Source organism: Festucalex cinctus, chromosome 16 (genome assembly GCF_051991245.1).
Source record: "Festucalex cinctus isolate MCC-2025b chromosome 16, RoL_Fcin_1.0, whole genome shotgun sequence".
Taxonomy (NCBI): Eukaryota; Metazoa; Chordata; class Actinopteri; order Syngnathiformes; family Syngnathidae; genus Festucalex; species Festucalex cinctus.
In genome coordinates this window covers 20043560-20061510 of record NC_135426.1, presented here as the reverse complement: position 1 = coordinate 20061510, position 17951 = coordinate 20043560, and the positions used below count along the sequence as shown (strand labels likewise).

Genomic DNA, 17951 nt, shown 5'->3' with positions numbered 1-17951 from the left:
ACTCTCAATCCACAGCCAAATCCCATTATGAGGGTGTGCACACTTTTGCAACCACATTATGTCAGTTGACAAGATTTTATTTTGTGTATATTGAAAGGTCTCCTTTTTTTATCACATATAACAGGGGTGTGTAGACTTTTCATATCTTTACCATTTACCTGTACGTGTTCAACCTTGACCCCAATAGTTTTCCATTGCGTGTAAGTTTTGAGTCAATTCAGCAAGTTTTCTCTTTTGGCTATTGGCCACAAGTTGACAGGAACAAGTGCTGGCTAAAAATCTGCTGAGGTGTTTTTGGATTTGTGCTAAATGCGCTTTATGCAAATCGACAGGCAAGACCGATGATGCCAAGGCTTCGGAGAAAGGCAAGGTGCCCTCCAAGGGTTCTTCGGGAATCCAGCGCTCCCCCTCTGATGCCGGCAAGAGCAGCGGAGATGAAGGCAAGAAGCCCCCCTCTGGTATCGGACGCCCACCTACCACGGGTTCTTTTGGATTCAAGAAGATCCCTGGTCCTAGTGGGACCCTAATCACCTCCAGTGGCGCCACGCTCGCTAGTGGTTCTGCCACCCTGGGCAAGGCCCCCAAATCATCAGCCGCCCTCGGCAAAGGCACGGGCATCAGTGGCGTGCGTAAAACCAGCCTGGATGGCTCCCAGCCTCAGGACGACGGCATCCTGCTCAGTTGCGGGGGTTCTAAAGTGTCCCTCCAGTACCGCTCACTACCCAGGCCGGCCAAATCGTCCAGTGGGGTGGCGGCGGGGCGCGGCGGCCACCGCTCCAGCTCCAGCAGCATCGACTCCAACGTCAGCGGCAAGTCCGCCGGCGGCGGGGCGGCCAACCAGGCCGGAGCCAAGCGCAGGGACGCCGGCAAGGTGGGCTCGGACCGCTCCAGTCCCGTCAACATGAACCAGACGGACAAGGAGAAAGTGACGGTGACGGAGCAAGATCCGGGATTGTCCACTTCGCCCAAGTCCAGTCCGACGTCCACGTCAACGGGCCAGACAGGCCTCAGGCAGCCGGGCTCCAAATACCCTGACATTGCTTCCCCAACCTTCCGCAGGTCAGCCGCTCAAAAACATCCTCACCGCTCTCATTCTTTTTTCTCCATGTTTCCATCAAGCAGATGCAGATGTATGCGTGTCAGTGTACTTCCATGTAGGCATGGGCTGATTACTGGTTTTAAAAAGTCAAGGTTTCAATTACCGCTAATACCGGCTGTCACCGATAATGAGCTCTTTTCTGTTTTGACGGGACGTCTAATCAGGGCAATATATACGAGCTGCCTCTGAAGTTAATTGCCTCCAATTCACTTTTTCTTTTTTTTGTTCTCCTTTTTGGTGAGCAGTGATGGCCGTTACGAATGGAGAATGGAGACACTGCAAACATGGATGCCTTTTTCACAAAATAAAATCAACTGTTCCCCCCAAGGACAACATGAATAACCCAATCATATAGTCTGTTCTTAAAATAGCTCACCAGTGATGGGAAGAATTAGAAAACGAAAAAGAATTAAAACAGAAATGTATTTATTTATCCCTAGTATCAGTACTCTCCCATGAAATACTGTTTTTATTTGGCCAAATATTTCAAAGAAGGTCAATTTAGAGATGTGAGAATTTAGAGATTTGAATACGGTGATACCAGGATATTTTTGCTCACATTTATACTGTCAGTTTTTAATATGAGCCCATGCCAACTTACGTCTTACTATGTGACTTGGTGGAAGCAGACCTTTCACAAGTTACTTTCCAGTCAAATGAGGGATTGTTTCACAGATAAAAGTGTCTGTGTTACTGCAGCGTGCCTCGAGGTGCGATAAGATTATTGGAGGTGGTGAACAATCTAATATCATTTCAGAATGGCTGGATATAATATTTGAGTCTGGTAAAGTAGGAGTCAAATCAATATAAGACATATCATAAGGCAATCATATTTAAGTAACTTTCCAGGAGGATTTTATGGCCGCGCTGCCGTCGAGGATCATTAAATAGACCTCTTCTTCACATGCGATCAAATATATTGTTACCCCGATGATGAACGCACGGGCTTTCATTCAAGGCAGACGTACCCGGCGAAGCTTCCTTGATGCGAGCAGACGGCAGACAGGAGTTTCTCGCGCCGTCAATCTCCTGCTCATTTCAAACAGGCGCTCGACATGCATGCCCGAACATGTCCGCCCCATCTGATGTGTCAAGCCGGCTTCTTTTTCATCTGCATGTCATTATGAGATGGTCTCAAGGTGGCGTCACCTGTTTATTTGCTGTGATTGCTTTGGCGCATGCTGCGTGAACATATGAGGACGCAGGCTGGCCTGAATTGGGTTCTTTTAAGTCAAGAACAGACGTGTGTTAGTTATGTTGAGGAGGTATGACTGCGGGGGAAGTGTGCTTACTAATCCGTATGCTCTTGGCATTCTCGTCAGATGCCCGCATATTACTTTGCTTAACGTTTGAGCCTTCCTAAATGCACCCACCTATCTACCCCCAGATTGTTTGGCACCAAAGCCAGCAGCAAGGCCAGCTCCCCGGGCACGCCTGACTCTGGCAAATGCCCCTCAATCCTGGGCAGCCCGCACGGTACTCTGGCCCGGCAGGCCAGTCTGGACTCGCCCTCCTCCGGCACAGGGAGTCTGGGCAGCGCCGGCGGCCTGAGCGGCGGCAGCAGCCCGCTGTACGGCAAAGGCCCGGACCTCCTGTGCGGCGACTCGCCGGCCTCCAGCCCGGCCTCTGGCCTCTCGCTGCCGTCCAACGCTCGCCCCTGGCCTGCCTGCGGCTCGTCCGCTGGCAGCAAGGACACGCTGAGCTGCCAAAGCATGAGCAGTCTGCACACCAGTTCAGAGTCCATTGATCTGCCTCTGGGCCACCACGGGCCCAAGGTTACGAGAACCGGCAGTGTCAAGTCCACCCTGTCCGAGGGGTAAGATTGGGCTGAATCGTATGCATTGTTGCACGTGAGAACCGCCATCAATAACATTTAAGATATTTGGAAATGAACAATGACAAAACCCAAACATATAGGCATGGTTTTCACACTTTAAATTCATAATTGCCTTCTTTAAGGTGTGAGCATTATTGTTTAGGCAAGTCTAGTGATTCCCAACCAGTGCTGGAAATCATCAAGTGTGTCACATCAATTGGTCTAAAAATAGGGATAGACTGATTATCGGCTGGGCTGATTATAGGCGCCGATATTCAGCATTTTGACAAAAGATCGGCATCGGCCATTTTGAAGAATCATATGGCCGATATTAGATCCATTTTAAAAAAAGTGTTCAGGGGACTAATTATTTAAAAACTAAAAAAAAAAACTATTTACTGTTGCAAACAATAGGGAGATATTTACTTAAGTTTTTATTTAACTGAAAGATTCCTGAACTTTTTGTTAGATTTGTAAAACTGACTAAGATTTTTTTCTAAGCTCCAATATCTTACGAACCCTAAACATTGTTCAACAAACATATGCTTTAAAAAAAATAAAAAATAAAAAATAAAAATTTAAAAATTGAGTTTTTTTATTTATTTTTTTTTCAATATTTTCCCTTTGAGTGAAAATGAATATCTGCTCCAAATATCAGTTATTGCCGTCCTTGACTACTAATAAACGGTATCGGTATTGGCCCTGAATAAAACATATTGTTCTATCTCTATCTAAAAATCTATCTATACTAACGTGTGCCGAACAATTTAATGCTCTTTCACTAGATGATAGAATGTACGACTTTGCTGTCGGGCGGAAACCTTGCATGTCCAAATATGAATATTTCAGATTTTTTCACAAATCTTCCATCCATTTCTAATGTTAATTGGCTCAGTAAAGGTTGGGAAACACTGCTCTTATAATATAGCTCGACAGTCAATATTCATGGTCACCTATAGTGGTTTGACTAATTCTTTTTAATGCTTTTCTCATTGGTTATTTATGTCTCACGTGGCGTGCGTAACATGTTTTGTTTTGTTTTGTTTGTTTTTTCCCATCTAACGCACTCATCCTCTATGTCTTAACAGCATGCCTCTTGACAGAAACACGCTTCCCAAAAAGAGACTGAGGTATATAGAAAGTTTGCGGCCAGATTTGTACGGAAAAATATTGCACGCAGCTGCATGGAAGTACTAATACGCTGTTTTCATGCATGTGATTACTTAATGCAAAAGCCACATTGCACCTGAATTTTTAGATACATAATTTTTCTTTACTTGCCATTCGCGCATGTTTGGCATCTTTTCATTTCAAGATGATTTGACGGTATGTGCAAGCTGCATGTTGTCTGTGTCATTTGCCCATGAAAAAAAAAAAAAGCTTCATAATAATGGTGAGTAATAAGTAGAACATTGTTACGGCAAACCACATTTGCACACGTGCACTGAAGCTTCCAGCGTGACCCTTCAGTTCACAAGGTTCCATTAGAGCAGCGGGACATGTGCTGCCAGTGTAGTGGAGCGAGGTCACATGTGACAAGCGTGCTAATGAGGACTTTGCAAGGAGAACGCTGCTGAAAAGTGGACAAGCACAAACTCAATTATTATCCCCCGGGGATTAAATAATGTGATAAGGTGGCCGTCTGCTGCTTGGCCTCTCGGAGCCAGGAAGCGAGAAACCGCAACGTTTCTGGACGTGTATGCCGATGCATGCATCTTTATGCTTGAGTATGCCTGGACTGTATGCTCGGTTTTTGCCGTGAATGCCTTTGCACTCATCCCATCACTGGTCACATCCTTACCCCCCAAGCATCTCTTTAAAAGCTGACAGCTGCCTAAAAGGAGTTCCTTTTTGGATTCCAGGTACCCGCCGTCGTCCAGGCAGACGTCCCATGAAGAGGGAATGGAGTGGCTCAGGTCGCATTCAACTGGGGGGCTTCAGGACTCGGGCAGCCAGTCCCCGATGTCTCCACCTGGGGCCTCCTGCACCACCACTGGAAAATACCACTACTCCAACCTTTGTGAGTCTGTCAAGATTCTAATCATCTCATCACATTTTTTTTTCTTTACTATTGTTGTAATTTTGCAGCTGCATGATGTATTAATACATCTACAAGGACTCAAACTATTATATTTAATCAAATAACCACTAAAGGGAAATCCAATTTGTCAAATGCAAGAAAAAAAAAAAAAAGATTCAGGGCAGCAAACTTTGATAAAATTGTAAGTTGGACAAGTCAACAAAATATTTAGAATTTTGCTGTTGTGAAAATTGGCTTACCCACATTTCACAACAAAGAAATGAGTTTACACAACTAAATGTCCCTTGTATTGTCCCCCAATTTAAATATAATAAAAGAAAAAGGAAATGAAAGCATTAAAAAAATAATCAATTAATAATATTCGTAATAATACAATTAAAAAATAAAGTAAAATAAAAACACAATATCAAATTGTTGCTTGCTTGCTTTGCTGTGCTAATTTACATTGTTACCATATATATTTTTTTTATTTTTTTTTATTTTTTTTTTTTTTTTTACAGTGTGGAATAATACATGAATACATCCTCCTTAAAGAGACGGTCAACACAAGCATTTTCTATACAATAAGTTCTTTGTAGCTGCACTAGTCTAAACACAGAATTCTGATTATTTTAATTTATTATTATTATTATTATTATTATTATTATTATTATTATTATTATTATTATTATTATTTAATATTATTATAATTATTCTTTTTATTATTTATCTATTATTTTTTTTATGTTGCCATTTCACTGGGGGGGGGGGTTGCGGCAGCCATTTTGTCACTTGCTGTCAACTGAAAATGAAAAGGATTCGAGTCACAACCAATCACGGCTCACCTGTGTTCTGAAGCTGAATCGTAATTGGATCTTACCTGAGAAGTGATGAATACAAATGTTCTCTTTTTTTTTCTTTTTTTTCTTTTCTTTCTAGTGAGCCCGACTCACATCAGCCAATACAACCTGCCAGCAGGCAGCAGCGGCATGAGCCGCTCCAACAGCATCCCCGCCCAGGACTCCTTCGACCTGTACGGCGAGGGGCACCCACTGGGCGGCAGCGCCACATCCCTGGAGGACCGTCCTCGCGCCATCAGCCGCTCGGGTTCCTTCAGGGACAGCACCGATGAAGGTGGGGGGCCCTCTTTGACCTCGGCCATCAGAATGAATGTAAAGGTTCAGCAGAGGCCCGTCTGTCATTACGTGCTTTAATAGCACATTTAATGACCTTTGTGCAAGAAGTGGCTCGTGGGTCGCAACGCTCTCTTTTATTGGGGCCTGTCATTACATCCTTATGGAGGGCAGCGTTTTAACAAGCCCGATGGGTTTTCCCTGCTCCACTTCAGATATTATTCATGATGCAATAGAATGAATAACAAAAAAAAAAAAAAAAGAATGAATAACAAAAGGAGAGTCAACGTCAAAATGAGTTTTAATGTACCTGTAAATTTCAATGCTGACTTTTTCTGTTCTCACAGTCCACGGCTCGTCGTTGTCACTGGTGTCCAGCACGTCTTCACTATACTCCGCAGTAAGTATCGTTCATTCCTAAATTGTACCATCGCTACGGAAACAAGATTTTAGAATGAAGTCGATAAAGCAAACAATGAAAAATTAATCAGTGCAGATTAAAATGTAAGAGGATAATACGGTGATTTTCATTATTTGCTGGGCATTCTTTCGGAATGCTTGTGGCGGTGAGTTGATGGGAACGTATTGATCACGCTTGCAGGCTGTTGCAGACTGACATAAATGATGGATGTGTTCCAAACTTTTCTTCCAGGTGGACACTCTTTTGGTGTGTGTTTTTTCCCCCACCCAATTGAGTTTTGAGGCCTGATTTGATCCACAGGAGGGATTTGCTGGCATTTCCATCACTTGAATGTCACTGTAATTAAAATGTGACTTTATTTCGTGCCTTAAATGTCGATTCTGTGTGTTTGCTTTTTGAACAGACGGAGGAGAAGGCGCACTCAGAGGTAAGCGAGTTTGTGTGTTTTGGTATGCATGCGCTGCTTCACATTCAGAAGTTGTCTTGAAGATACAAAAATGTTGAGCAATTTGTCTTTTCGGCTAATTTCTATATTTCTGTGTTGTTGTTTTAGTCTATCTCATACTATCTTTCAGTAAAAGCATGTTCAAGTGCCTTTGTATGGTTGATCTATTTGTGCAATTGTCTCTTTGTGTCTTTTTTGTGACTGTTTGTCATTCAAAGCTAAACAATGGTAGTTGATATACACATATACAAAAGAAATGTGACATTAGATTGCAGTCATTGTACCTTATATGTATCAATTCACATACGTATGATTCCCCTTTCTGGCATTCTTCACATTGAAAAATTTCAAGTTGTTTTTATGTGGACATGTTTTGTTGAATTTGTTTTACAAACAATACGTCCACATAACCTGACTTTGAAGTAGTCGGACTGTTGACAGCGAGCCCTTCCAACCAAGCAGTGATGTTGCTGATGATGGATCACTGCAATAGTTTATGTTGCGTCGCTTTCGTTATCGTTTATGCACTCCTTCCTGATTATAAATCGCACACATCCTTATCCAGCTCCGTCGAATGAAAAGCGTTAATAACTGTAATCCCGCCACCCTCATGCACTCCATTTCCATCATTATCTTTCTGTTATTTTCCCATTTCTTGTCTATTTTCTTACCTGCTCCTGTTGTATTTTCGCTTTCATTAACATTGGATCAAACAGTAAAAGCAAATGCAGCTAAGCCTTTTCACTAAATTGACTGTCTCGGAGGCAAAGTGTAAATCAGGGGAAGTTTTGTGACCTTATTCACCGAAAGCCAAAGAGAATGGAGAGAAACATTCCCTGCAGTGATTAGCATTGACCGTGCTGCCAAAGAAGATGAGAATCTTCTTTAAGATGAAATAAATGAGCAATTTGCAAATACTATTTGACCCATTCTTCGGAGGATGTATTGCTGGCTAACTCCTAACCATGATAACCGGCACCATGACCTGTAATAACCTCTGTCTCTCTAGCCTCATCCTGTGTGATGAAGGCATGCGACATAGTGTTAATTTTGACTTTTCTCTTTTCAATCAAGGGCCAAACAGTCCAAAATTCCACGGTAATCCCCCCCCACACTTTACGTTTAAGTTGTGTTTGTTTGTTTTTCCCCACACAGTGTCAGCATGTAACTGTATGGTTTTTGCATCCAAGCTATCAAAATGCAGCTGCACTGTTTTCCTCCCCATACTTTCTATTAATAATTCCTCTTTTTGTCCCCAAACCAGCAAATCAGGAAGCTGCGTCGGGAGCTGGACGCTTCTCAAGAGAAGGTCGCGACCCTGACGTCCCAACTGGCTGCCAATGTGAGTTTGTTTACCTCCCGTCACACCAGGGATTTGCATGAGAACGCGGAAGAGCTTTGCCTGTATATGCTCCACAAGCAACATAAATCTGCCAGACATCCGCGAAAGCCTTTTGAAAATTCCACGCATGCATTGAGCCTTTTTCCCTTGTTTGGTTTCGGTGCCGTGTGTGGTTTTTGTGTTTGGAGATGAGATGTTTTCCTCTGCGTACGGAGAGGATTTGTTTAAGGCGACAACTCTGGAAAAGTCAAGCCAGTGGAGAGAATCAGACAGTCAAGAAGAGTGCGAGATGAGGACAAATGAAGCGTGTGTCACTCGTGGAAAAAGGAGAAACAGTCGAACCTGTTGTCGTGTTTAGATTTGAATAGATCGACAATATGACTCAGCTCAGCTGGTGAAAGCTCAACGGCAAGCCACTCCTCGCTTTGTCTGGCTCAGATCACTAAAAGTTGTGCAGAGCGACGAACTTCATGGAAGAATTGTGTGCAATTTCGTCACCTACTGCAAAATCCAATGAATTAATATTTGTTCCCACTCATGTTGCAATTACCTTGATTCTTTTTGCCAAAATAAAAAGAATTACCATTTTTGATAATGAATTTCTACACTGCTCTAAATTACACTTACAATAAATGTAATGAAATTGATTAAACTATTAAAAAAAAAAAAAAAAAAAGATTTTTCAAAACACTTTTCTAACTAGATCTCATTATACAGGTGCCCGTACTAACCCTTAATAAAATGCTTCACACTTATTTGTAGCTCAGCATTAAGTTTTATCATATTTATTTATTTAAGTTGGGTAAAAATATTCCTGTTGCCGGGGTAACCTTCATTTATTGTCAACATTTCCTAAATATTTTTTTAACTAGGGGTGTCAGAATTAATGCATTAATTTTGAGTTAATTTAAAGTTCTTTTAACGCCACTTTTTTTGTTTTTTGTGTAATGACCGCCCCTGTACTGGGGGAATTCCAGTCACAACGAAGCAGACGCATCCGCATCATAATTTAGCAGTAAGAAATTTTATAATAATGCATATATTTGTGGAAACTGGGGTCAAGTTGTATTTTACAATTTCAAAAAAATGCAGAATTTCACAAGTTACTTCATGTTAAAGATTAGATATGAAAAGAAAATGGCACTGTCACCGTCTTACAAATGCAATTATGCCATCTAGTGGCAGAGAAATGACCAACACAAATCAATATCACCTGTTTTTACTGTACAGTACATCTTTTTCATTTTGACTCAATTTTATGAATGAATATGAAATTACAGTATCAGTGACTAAAAGATGCAGCCATATTTCTATTAGTTAAACATTTTTGCACTTTATGTTAACAAGAGTATGTAAACTTCGGGAAAAAAATGTATGTACGGTACAATTTATTCTACATTTAGAACAGACATCAAATTTGTGATTAATCAAGAGTTAACTATTGAAGTCGTGATTAATTATGATTAAAAATTTTAGTCGTCTCACCTAGTTATAACACAAGCAGTCCTTAAAGATGAAATGTACTGACCTTATAAAAGTTAAATACAACTGAACTGTATGCAGGGATTCTTTTGCAAACCACTAGGGGGACCCCAACATCCTTCTACTATCCTAAAACTGTATTATGGAAGTTATGGACACTATTAATTTCCAGTTTTATTAGGTTTCTATGCTCTCCAGGGTCATTTTCCTTTCTTGCTGTGGTGTTGGACGCAGCCTATTTTTATACCACAGCTGGCTGAGTACTGCGTCTCAGTCTGATAGATGTTCTCGATATTTCCCCCCACGCCTCTTGCAATGGTGTCTTGGCAGAACTAACTCTGATAACTTTACCTCATTCACTCCGCCGCTTCGGCCCTTTATCAACTTCAGCCAACGGTGGCAGCGGGGGACGGGCTCAAGAAACAAGACAGATGGTTCATCCATAGGGCGACGCCTCCTCAGGGTAGACACGAGGGGGGTAAGGTTTAGGTTGAGAATTGCCAGTGAATATATATAATGTATGGGGAGAAAGAAAGATACATCAATCATTTTCCTTGCTGTTGCCTTTTATAAGGAGAAAAACCTTCACTGAGAAGAGATGAGGTGTCCAGGTTCACCTTTTTGGGAGGGTGACACTACTTTGGGTAAATACTTACAATTATTTTGCTACCCTTCAGAATGTTTGATTATGGACATATGGGGGAAATAAAAGATGTTTTATTGATGAAACAGATTTTCAGTTTGGCGCCTATCAGTATTCTTCTCAGTCACCAAGTGCAAAGTTAAGATTATTTTTGACGTGACTTCACGTTGCCGCAAGCTGCTTCCTGTCATTTCTTGACGTTCGGCAGAGTCACAGAAGCTCTGACGTGTGTCTCCGGGTCGCTATCTAATCACAATCAGTGAGCAGGTTGGGGAGGAAAAATCTTTCAGAGGCATCAGACAAGTCGGTCCTTTGCTGACTTTGTTCTGTTGCAGAGTAAAAGAGCAAAAGGCTGAGTTTCCAATTTCGCAAATTTGCGTGTATGAGGCGGTCGACTGGATCAGCAGCTTTCGCCAAACAACACACGAGGCACACGCAGGTCGAGGGGAGCAGAAGCTTTCTACCAGTCGTCAGCCTGTCGCCCCGTGAAGTCGGCCTTTCGCTGATCGCTGGACCTCTCCGAGTCCCCGCATGTCTCTCGGCTGTCTGAACGTCCAACTTCTGAAGGTGCTATTTAGCTGTCGAGGTCTTCGAGAGATGCTTCAGGAATTGCAGTCCTGCTCTTAAACACGCCTTGTATGGCGGGAAAATCAAATGTGGTGAAGTCACGCTTCAAAGCTTCTGTATCTCAAAAACTAATGTAGTCATCCTTTTGATTTGTGCAAAAGCTCACTTGTGTGTCTTTCCGGGTCTGCAGTCTCACCTGGTGGCCGCCTTTGAGAAGAGCCTGAGTAACATGACGTGTCGCCTGCAGTCTCTCACCATGACAGCCGAGCAGAAAGTGCGTGGACGTGACTTGACATTACTCCCTTCTAGTTGAAATGACAGACTGAGGTGCTCATTGTGCAAAATGCTTTCCCTCAGGAGACCGAGTTGGTCGAGCTGAGGGAGACGATAGAGTCGCTGAAGACCCAAAACACAGACGCCCAGACCGCCATACAGGTGGCGCTAAATGGCCCGGATCACTTCCATAAAGGTCAGGACGGTTTTATTTGAAACTCTATTTTATCAGTATTATTTTTATGTGTTTTTTTTTCTTTTCTTTTTTTTACATTACCGTTCCATCTTTTAAATCTAAAATAATGAAACAGATGTCACTTTTGCAGTTGTTGGAAGGAATACTGATTTATTTTTGTCACTTTTAGTATGCCTTTATTATCCCAAGTACTAGTTTTTTATTTACCACTTGGAATGTCAAGTCCATCAACCCGACCCCACTCCTGTTGTGTAATTACAAAAAAAAATCTTAGATGGACTTTATTTATTTATTTATTTATTTGAGCCTGACCAATATGGAATTTTTGATGTAAATACCAATATTATGGGTTAAAGGGGAAAAAAGCCGATCAACACTATTAAATTAAAATGTGAAGTTTACTTAGTAACACTGTTAGCATAAGGACTGTAAACTGTAAGTTGTTGAAAAATCTCATATTACATAATGGTGGACATCAGTTCCCAGTTGCAAAAAGGTTTATTTCACAGATAAAACAAAGCTAGTTTACACAACTTTTAAAATGTCATTTTGATTATGGTGGATATAGCACATAATACTGGAATGCATTTTTGTTTATTTCACAAAGATATAAAAAAAATATAATAACTAAATAAAAATATATTAATTTAACACATACATGGGTCAAGCTCCAATATAAAATAATATATATCCTCAGGGAGGAAAGTCAACAATGAATGATCTATAATTAATATTATTAACAGAAATAGGGGCCCCAAACTCAAATTTGGATGCATTGCTCTGTAGCAACATGTTTGTAAAAAATAAATAAATAAAATAAAAAATACCACTAATCATTTCCACGCTGTTTTCAGACCTGCGCATCAGACGTCAGCACTCATCCGAAAGCATGTCGAGCATCAACAGCGCGGCCAGCCACTCCAGCATGGGCAGCATGGGCAAGGATGCCGAGGACAAGAATAAGAAGAAGAAGAAGAACTGGGTCGGTGGACCACACACACATGCGCGAATACTCATGCCTCACACTCTTGGTGGTCATATCACAGTTGCTAGGTGACGGTCATCATCAACATGGGGTCAGCCGCTCCGCAAATTCTGTTGGAGGACCACTCGGGATTTCATATTAACACCACAATGCTGGCGAGACTACATAATGGCCAACAAAGAATATCAGGGCTATGGATGCTCACTTCTTTTATTCTTTCTTTTTCTTTTTCTTTTTTTTTTAAACATCCCAACTGAGTGTTAAGTGCTTGTTGACTCTCTGGGGCTAGTTGAGAAGTCAACGCAGAAGTGCCAAACACTTTTTGCGACTGAAAGTGCTTTTAGAAGGCTCTTAATTGCATTCATGTACCCAAAGGAAGGCCGAGAGCCCCCAGATACGCACTTTATTCTTTTAAAGCATGACTCCGATGTGGACCTTTACTTCTCTGTTGCCTCCTTGGTGGCTGTTTTTTTTTTCTGCTCATCCAATGCCACTTTGCAGTCTCTGCAGTTGCTAAATTGAGCTCATTAGCACTAAATGCATATTAGCACCTAATTAAATCTGCAATGAATGATTCATTTGTACAAATACTGCTTTGGCGCACGGTGGAAACTGCAAAAAGGAATGAGGAGAAAATGAGTCGACGGCCTCGTCTGACCCATCAGAGACAAATAGTTTATGATTATAATTCCAAGAACACCAAGGAAAGTATTCTCAACCACGTGAGATAATCAGGTAAAATTATTAGGTGTGTCAAAATGAGTGCGTTAATTTAAAGTTCCTTTAATGCCACTAGAATTTCAGTCACAACGCAACAACACGTCCATATCAAAATTGAGCAGTAATAAATTTTATAATGCATATATTTGTGGAGACTGGGGTTAAGTTGTATTTCATAATTTTGCAAAATTTACTTCATGTTAAAGATTAGATGAAAAGATATGAAAAGAAAAATACACTGAGCTGTCACCACCGTCTTAACAAATGCGATTATGCCATCTAGTGGCCGAAAAATGACCTCAACACAAATCAATATCACACTCATTTTTTACAGTACATCTTACAGTATATAAAATTTGCGATTAGTCGCGAGTTAACTATTGAAGTCATGCGATTAATTGCGATTAAAAATGTTAATCGCCTGACACCCCTAAAAATGATACAGTTTCACTTGAAAATCATGATTGACTCAAAATCATGCTAAACAATGAAATGTTCTTTTTTGACTGATCCACCATTTCAACCTACATACTTTTTGTTACATTTTTGTTTGTTGATATTTTTCTTCTGCCTTAGCTCACTCAATAAGAAGGTTGAGAAGGTACATTGCGATCTACAGACTTCAAACCTTTTGCCAAGGGCTTCAGCATCCCATGCTGGTCGCACCTTCACAAACCCGCCTCTTGTTTATGTCCGACTTGTCTTGATAATTCGTTCAGTCATTCCTAATGTGAGCTGGCGTGCGTGTGCGTGTTTGTGTGTGGTTAACACTGCGTGTGTTCTGCATCTTCAGGTGGCCGATTCCATCCCAGCTCAGGTCAGTTGTGTCCTTTGAATGTGTGCAGTGGTCATTGGTTCCCCACGCCCCTTTCCTTCCCCAGCCATTCGCTCCCTTCTTCACTTCCTTTTTTGCCCCCGAAAAGCAACCTCTCTTCTACCTTTACTGGAAACATCAGCATGGAAACGGCTGCCCCGTCATTGCCTGTTCATTTTTAGAAGAAAAAAAAAAGCTGAGTCACCTCTCCCGCCCCCATTTCATTCTCTACTTACAGCCTTGATATTTGCCTTCCTCTTACCTCCACCAGCAGTGAGCATTGCTTGGAAAACCGGCACGGCGAACCCTCCTGATCTCCGATTTGCGATTCTTGGCGAGGAGGTTGTCGCGTGGGCGATCCTGACCCCTGCCCTCTTTCTCTTTGTGCGGCGCAGCTCCGCAGCTCCTTCAAGCACGCCTTCAGCAAGAAGAAGACCAAGTCGCAGTCGGCCCACGACGAGATGGAGGAGATGAGCGACTCGCTGCCGTCCTCGCCCAAGCTGCAGCACGACAACCGGCAGGGCAGCGTCGCCACCTTGCGCTCGTCGCCCTCCACCACCGAGTGAGCTTGCGCGCGCGTCCTCGCCTGTTTTGCTGCACCTCCACATTCCATTGACATTCATGACAAGAGGAAAGTATCAAAAACAAGGTTTGGAGGAAGATAGTTAGCGAAGGCTGGATTGGCTTGGCCCCAATGCAAGTTGACAGTAAAGGTGAAAAGCGAACTTAAATAATTTTTTAATGCACCTTTTTGAAATGATACATTTATAGTGTCACCATTTTAGTCGTTTTGCTGCAATTCTACCAAGAAATAAATAAACAATAGTCAATGGCGGTTTTTCATAGGTAATTTGAAACATAACTAAAAGGAGGTAATGTTTCATCTTCTGGGTCCTATGCAGTAAAATATTGCAAGATCCTTCATAAACACTGTAGTGATACAACATTAATAAACTATACAGAAGATCTGTTTTTAAATTATTATTGGTCAAACTAGAACTGATGTCGATCAATTAAAGGGATACAAGGACTCAGTTTGTGAGCCATGATAAGTCGTTACCTACGTCCTCAGCACAGGTGACGTCATCTTCAGTCAACAGCAAGTGGAAAAATTAATATTTAGTATAAGTTATTAATTGTACAAGAAAAATAATGAAGTTATCAAATTCATACTGGACAAAATATTAACTTTTTACTGCTGAAAATGGCTCAATGAGTCGAATATCCGTTTAAATATTAAATTTTTATTGCAGCGTCTTGCACAGCCTGTATCAGAAATCAATTTTGTTTGCATTTTGAGTAATAATAATAATCATCTTTTTCTAATATCGGAAATTATTAAAAAATATTTATAGTCATCACAAAAACATTCAATACGACGCTGCTTACAAACGCAGTATACTTTTATATGCCTTGGAGGAGGTAACTCCAATAAGTGTTGATGAAAACAAAGATATGATTTAGTAAAGGTAAAATTGTTGATACGGCTCTTGTATGGATGTTATTCATCCTGTGCGCTCCAGTGAACCCTCACAAGTTTGCGGTCCAGCGTTTGAGTATTTTTTTTTTTTAAACCCATCCTTCATTATTATTATCATTATTAGCCTTATTATTTATTTATTTATTTATTTATTTATTTATTTTTGCTAAGAATCATGTCTGTTCACAGTTTTTGAACTCAACACATCTGCTACTTTGGCAAATGTTTTACTTTGGCGCCATCTGGTGGTTTTCTGTTAAATTGAATTCAATATGACTTGTTTTTGTTTTGTTTTGTTTGGTTCATCCATGTGTGAGATGTCTTGTTTTGTTGTTGGTCAATTTATCATAATTATAATGAATATTGAACTAATAAGCTAGCTAATATGCTAATAGATTATGGATGAGCCTCAATAGATTTTTGTGTGTTGAATATTTCAACTGTGGAATAAGGTCATTTATTTATGTAACATAGGTTGATGACTAAAATGTTGGGTTTTGCTGCTTTATAGTCCTCTAAGGTTTTTAAATGCTTTCCTACCATCTTGTGGCGAAGATGTCACTTAGTCCCAGATTTGCATGATTTGAGGCAGTGCTCGGTCCTTAACCCCTGTGAAGGGGAGGTTCACTGTACATGTCTGCTTTATTTCTTTTTCTTCTTCACTCGTCTCTGTCCTTATTTGTTTTTATGTCCAACTGCTCACTATTCTTTCACCTCTTTTATTTCTCTTCCACCTTCACTTTTCCCACATCCTTTTCTCAACCGTTTTTTACACCCTCTTCCCTTCCACGTCGTGCGTAGCAAGTGCCTATGTGATCGCGAGTCCACCTCCATTTGGACGCCAAAGAAAAAGCTAAACGGTCACGTGGTCTACAAGCACCGATCTCGGTAACCGACCGGGAAGCTGCGTGTGTGCGTGTAGTGATTGTGTGACTTTGCTCTGCTTGAAAGTCTTCCGGAAAGTAGAAACAGGCGCGCGGTCACTGCAAACAAAAATCGGTTTAAGCATGCAAGTGTGTTCAGAGCACCTCGGTTGCATTTTTTGCACGAGCGTGCAGTGTGTTTGAGACCAATAACGAAAAGGACAAGATACACAGCAGTTGTTCATCCAATCAGCTGTAGTATGCATGTCATTGTTTCCGCACACTAGCAAATGATGACGTGAAGCACCCACCTTTGCAAGTTTTTACCAGTAACTCCACATTCCTTCCAAGCCTCCATTGTGTATTTGTGTATTTGTATCCCCCCCACCCCTGAAATGACGCCCTCCTCCTTCCTCCACCCCCCATGCGCACCCCCGTGCTAGGCTGTGCGAGTGCACGGAAGCCGAGGCCGAGATCATCCTGCAGCTGAAGAACGAGCTGAGGGAGAAGGAGCTCAAACTGACCGACATCCGGCTGGAGGCGCTGAGTTCAGCCCACCATCTGGACCAGATCCGGGAAGCCATGAATCGCATGCAGGTGAGCTTCTGTGAAATGTAACTTGTGGCCACTTCATGATAGATTTCTGCACATAATCAATCAAATCAAACCGAAAGAAATGTTTAAAAACAAACGGTTCTTCCAGGCTAAATTCAAATGTGTTCAAAATTAAATACAACTGAACTGTACTTGGGCAGTGATTCTTTCACCTACCACTAGGGGGAGCCTGTGTGCCACACTTTGCTACTGATGATGATCTGTATAAGAAGCCTCGACTCAATGATTGTGCGTTATACTTCAATAAAGTGACTATAATAGAACCCGATAGTCTCCCTTGTGATCTGGGGATCATGTAAGGCTTCTTATCACCAACTTACCCTTCACCACAAAGGGAGCCTTGATGTTCAAAAAGGCGCTTACAGCCCGTAATTCCGATACAGCGATTTAAGGCTCACAACAGCAGGCAGCTTGGATGCCGCAAAGTAGTCACTTTTATTTGCTCTTTGAAGAGCACAACTGAGCGGCTTTGAATATCGTTTGGATCAGATTTGATCGATTGCTGCATGGTGTGACTGCAGATTTAGCTGCAGTGTCTTTGTAGTAGTTATTCCATGCAACTTTAATATCACTCCAGATGTGGTCACGTCAATATTACTAAGTTGGCCTAACTTAATGAGATGTTGTTTTTTCCATAAAGAGATAGATGGATTCTACACATCAATCCTGTGATTTAAAGCAGATTTTTTTGTATCTGTCAAAATGTGGTTTATTTAGCTGTGGTTAAAGTTTAAATCAGTGCATCAGTATTTTCAGCCTTGTAGTTACAGTATGATTTTGTGTTATTTGAGGTCTGACTGCTAATGTAGCAAGAAGCAAGAATTCTACTTTGACTCTTTCAGTCTTTTTTTTTTAATTTTTTTTAACAATTACTTTTTCAGTTTTCACGCAGTTGGTTTATCTGTACTTTCACATCTTTGGTTTATGCACCCTTTATTTGTCACAATTCCAATATTCTTTTGTCAAATTGCACAAAGGAAGAAGAATTACAGCTCATTTAATATCCTTTTGTCACACTCTGGCTCAAATCACTCTGT

General features: G+C 41.3%; 1 protein-coding gene across 14 annotated transcripts in view; it reads left to right on the top strand.

The window, feature by feature from the left end:
- nav3 (neuron navigator 3) overlaps positions 1-17951 on the top strand; it is a 202425-nt gene that overhangs the window by 176559 nt on the left and 7915 nt on the right. For 6 of the 14 annotated variants that reach the window (XM_077498640.1, XM_077498638.1, XM_077498639.1 and 3 more), the window contains 15 exons: positions 333-1059; positions 2487-2915; positions 4004-4045; positions 4778-4935; positions 5875-6069; positions 6416-6468; positions 6893-6916; positions 8009-8032; positions 8199-8276; positions 11159-11242; positions 11326-11437; positions 12292-12419; positions 13936-13959; positions 14352-14518; positions 16743-16896. In XM_077498640.1, the coding sequence (XP_077354766.1) occupies positions 333-1059; positions 2487-2915; positions 4004-4045; positions 4778-4935; positions 5875-6069; positions 6416-6468; positions 6893-6916; positions 8009-8032; positions 8199-8276; positions 11159-11242; positions 11326-11437; positions 12292-12419; positions 13936-13959; positions 14352-14518; positions 16743-16896 (2399 nt within the window). The remainder of the gene's footprint in view (positions 1-332; positions 1060-2486; positions 2916-4003; positions 4046-4777; positions 4936-5874; positions 6070-6415; positions 6469-6892; positions 6917-8008; positions 8033-8198; positions 8277-11158; positions 11243-11325; positions 11438-12291; positions 12420-13935; positions 13960-14351; positions 14519-16742; positions 16897-17951) is intronic. The other 8 variants (XM_077498633.1, XM_077498645.1, XM_077498637.1 and 5 more) reach the window with 6 other exon arrangements.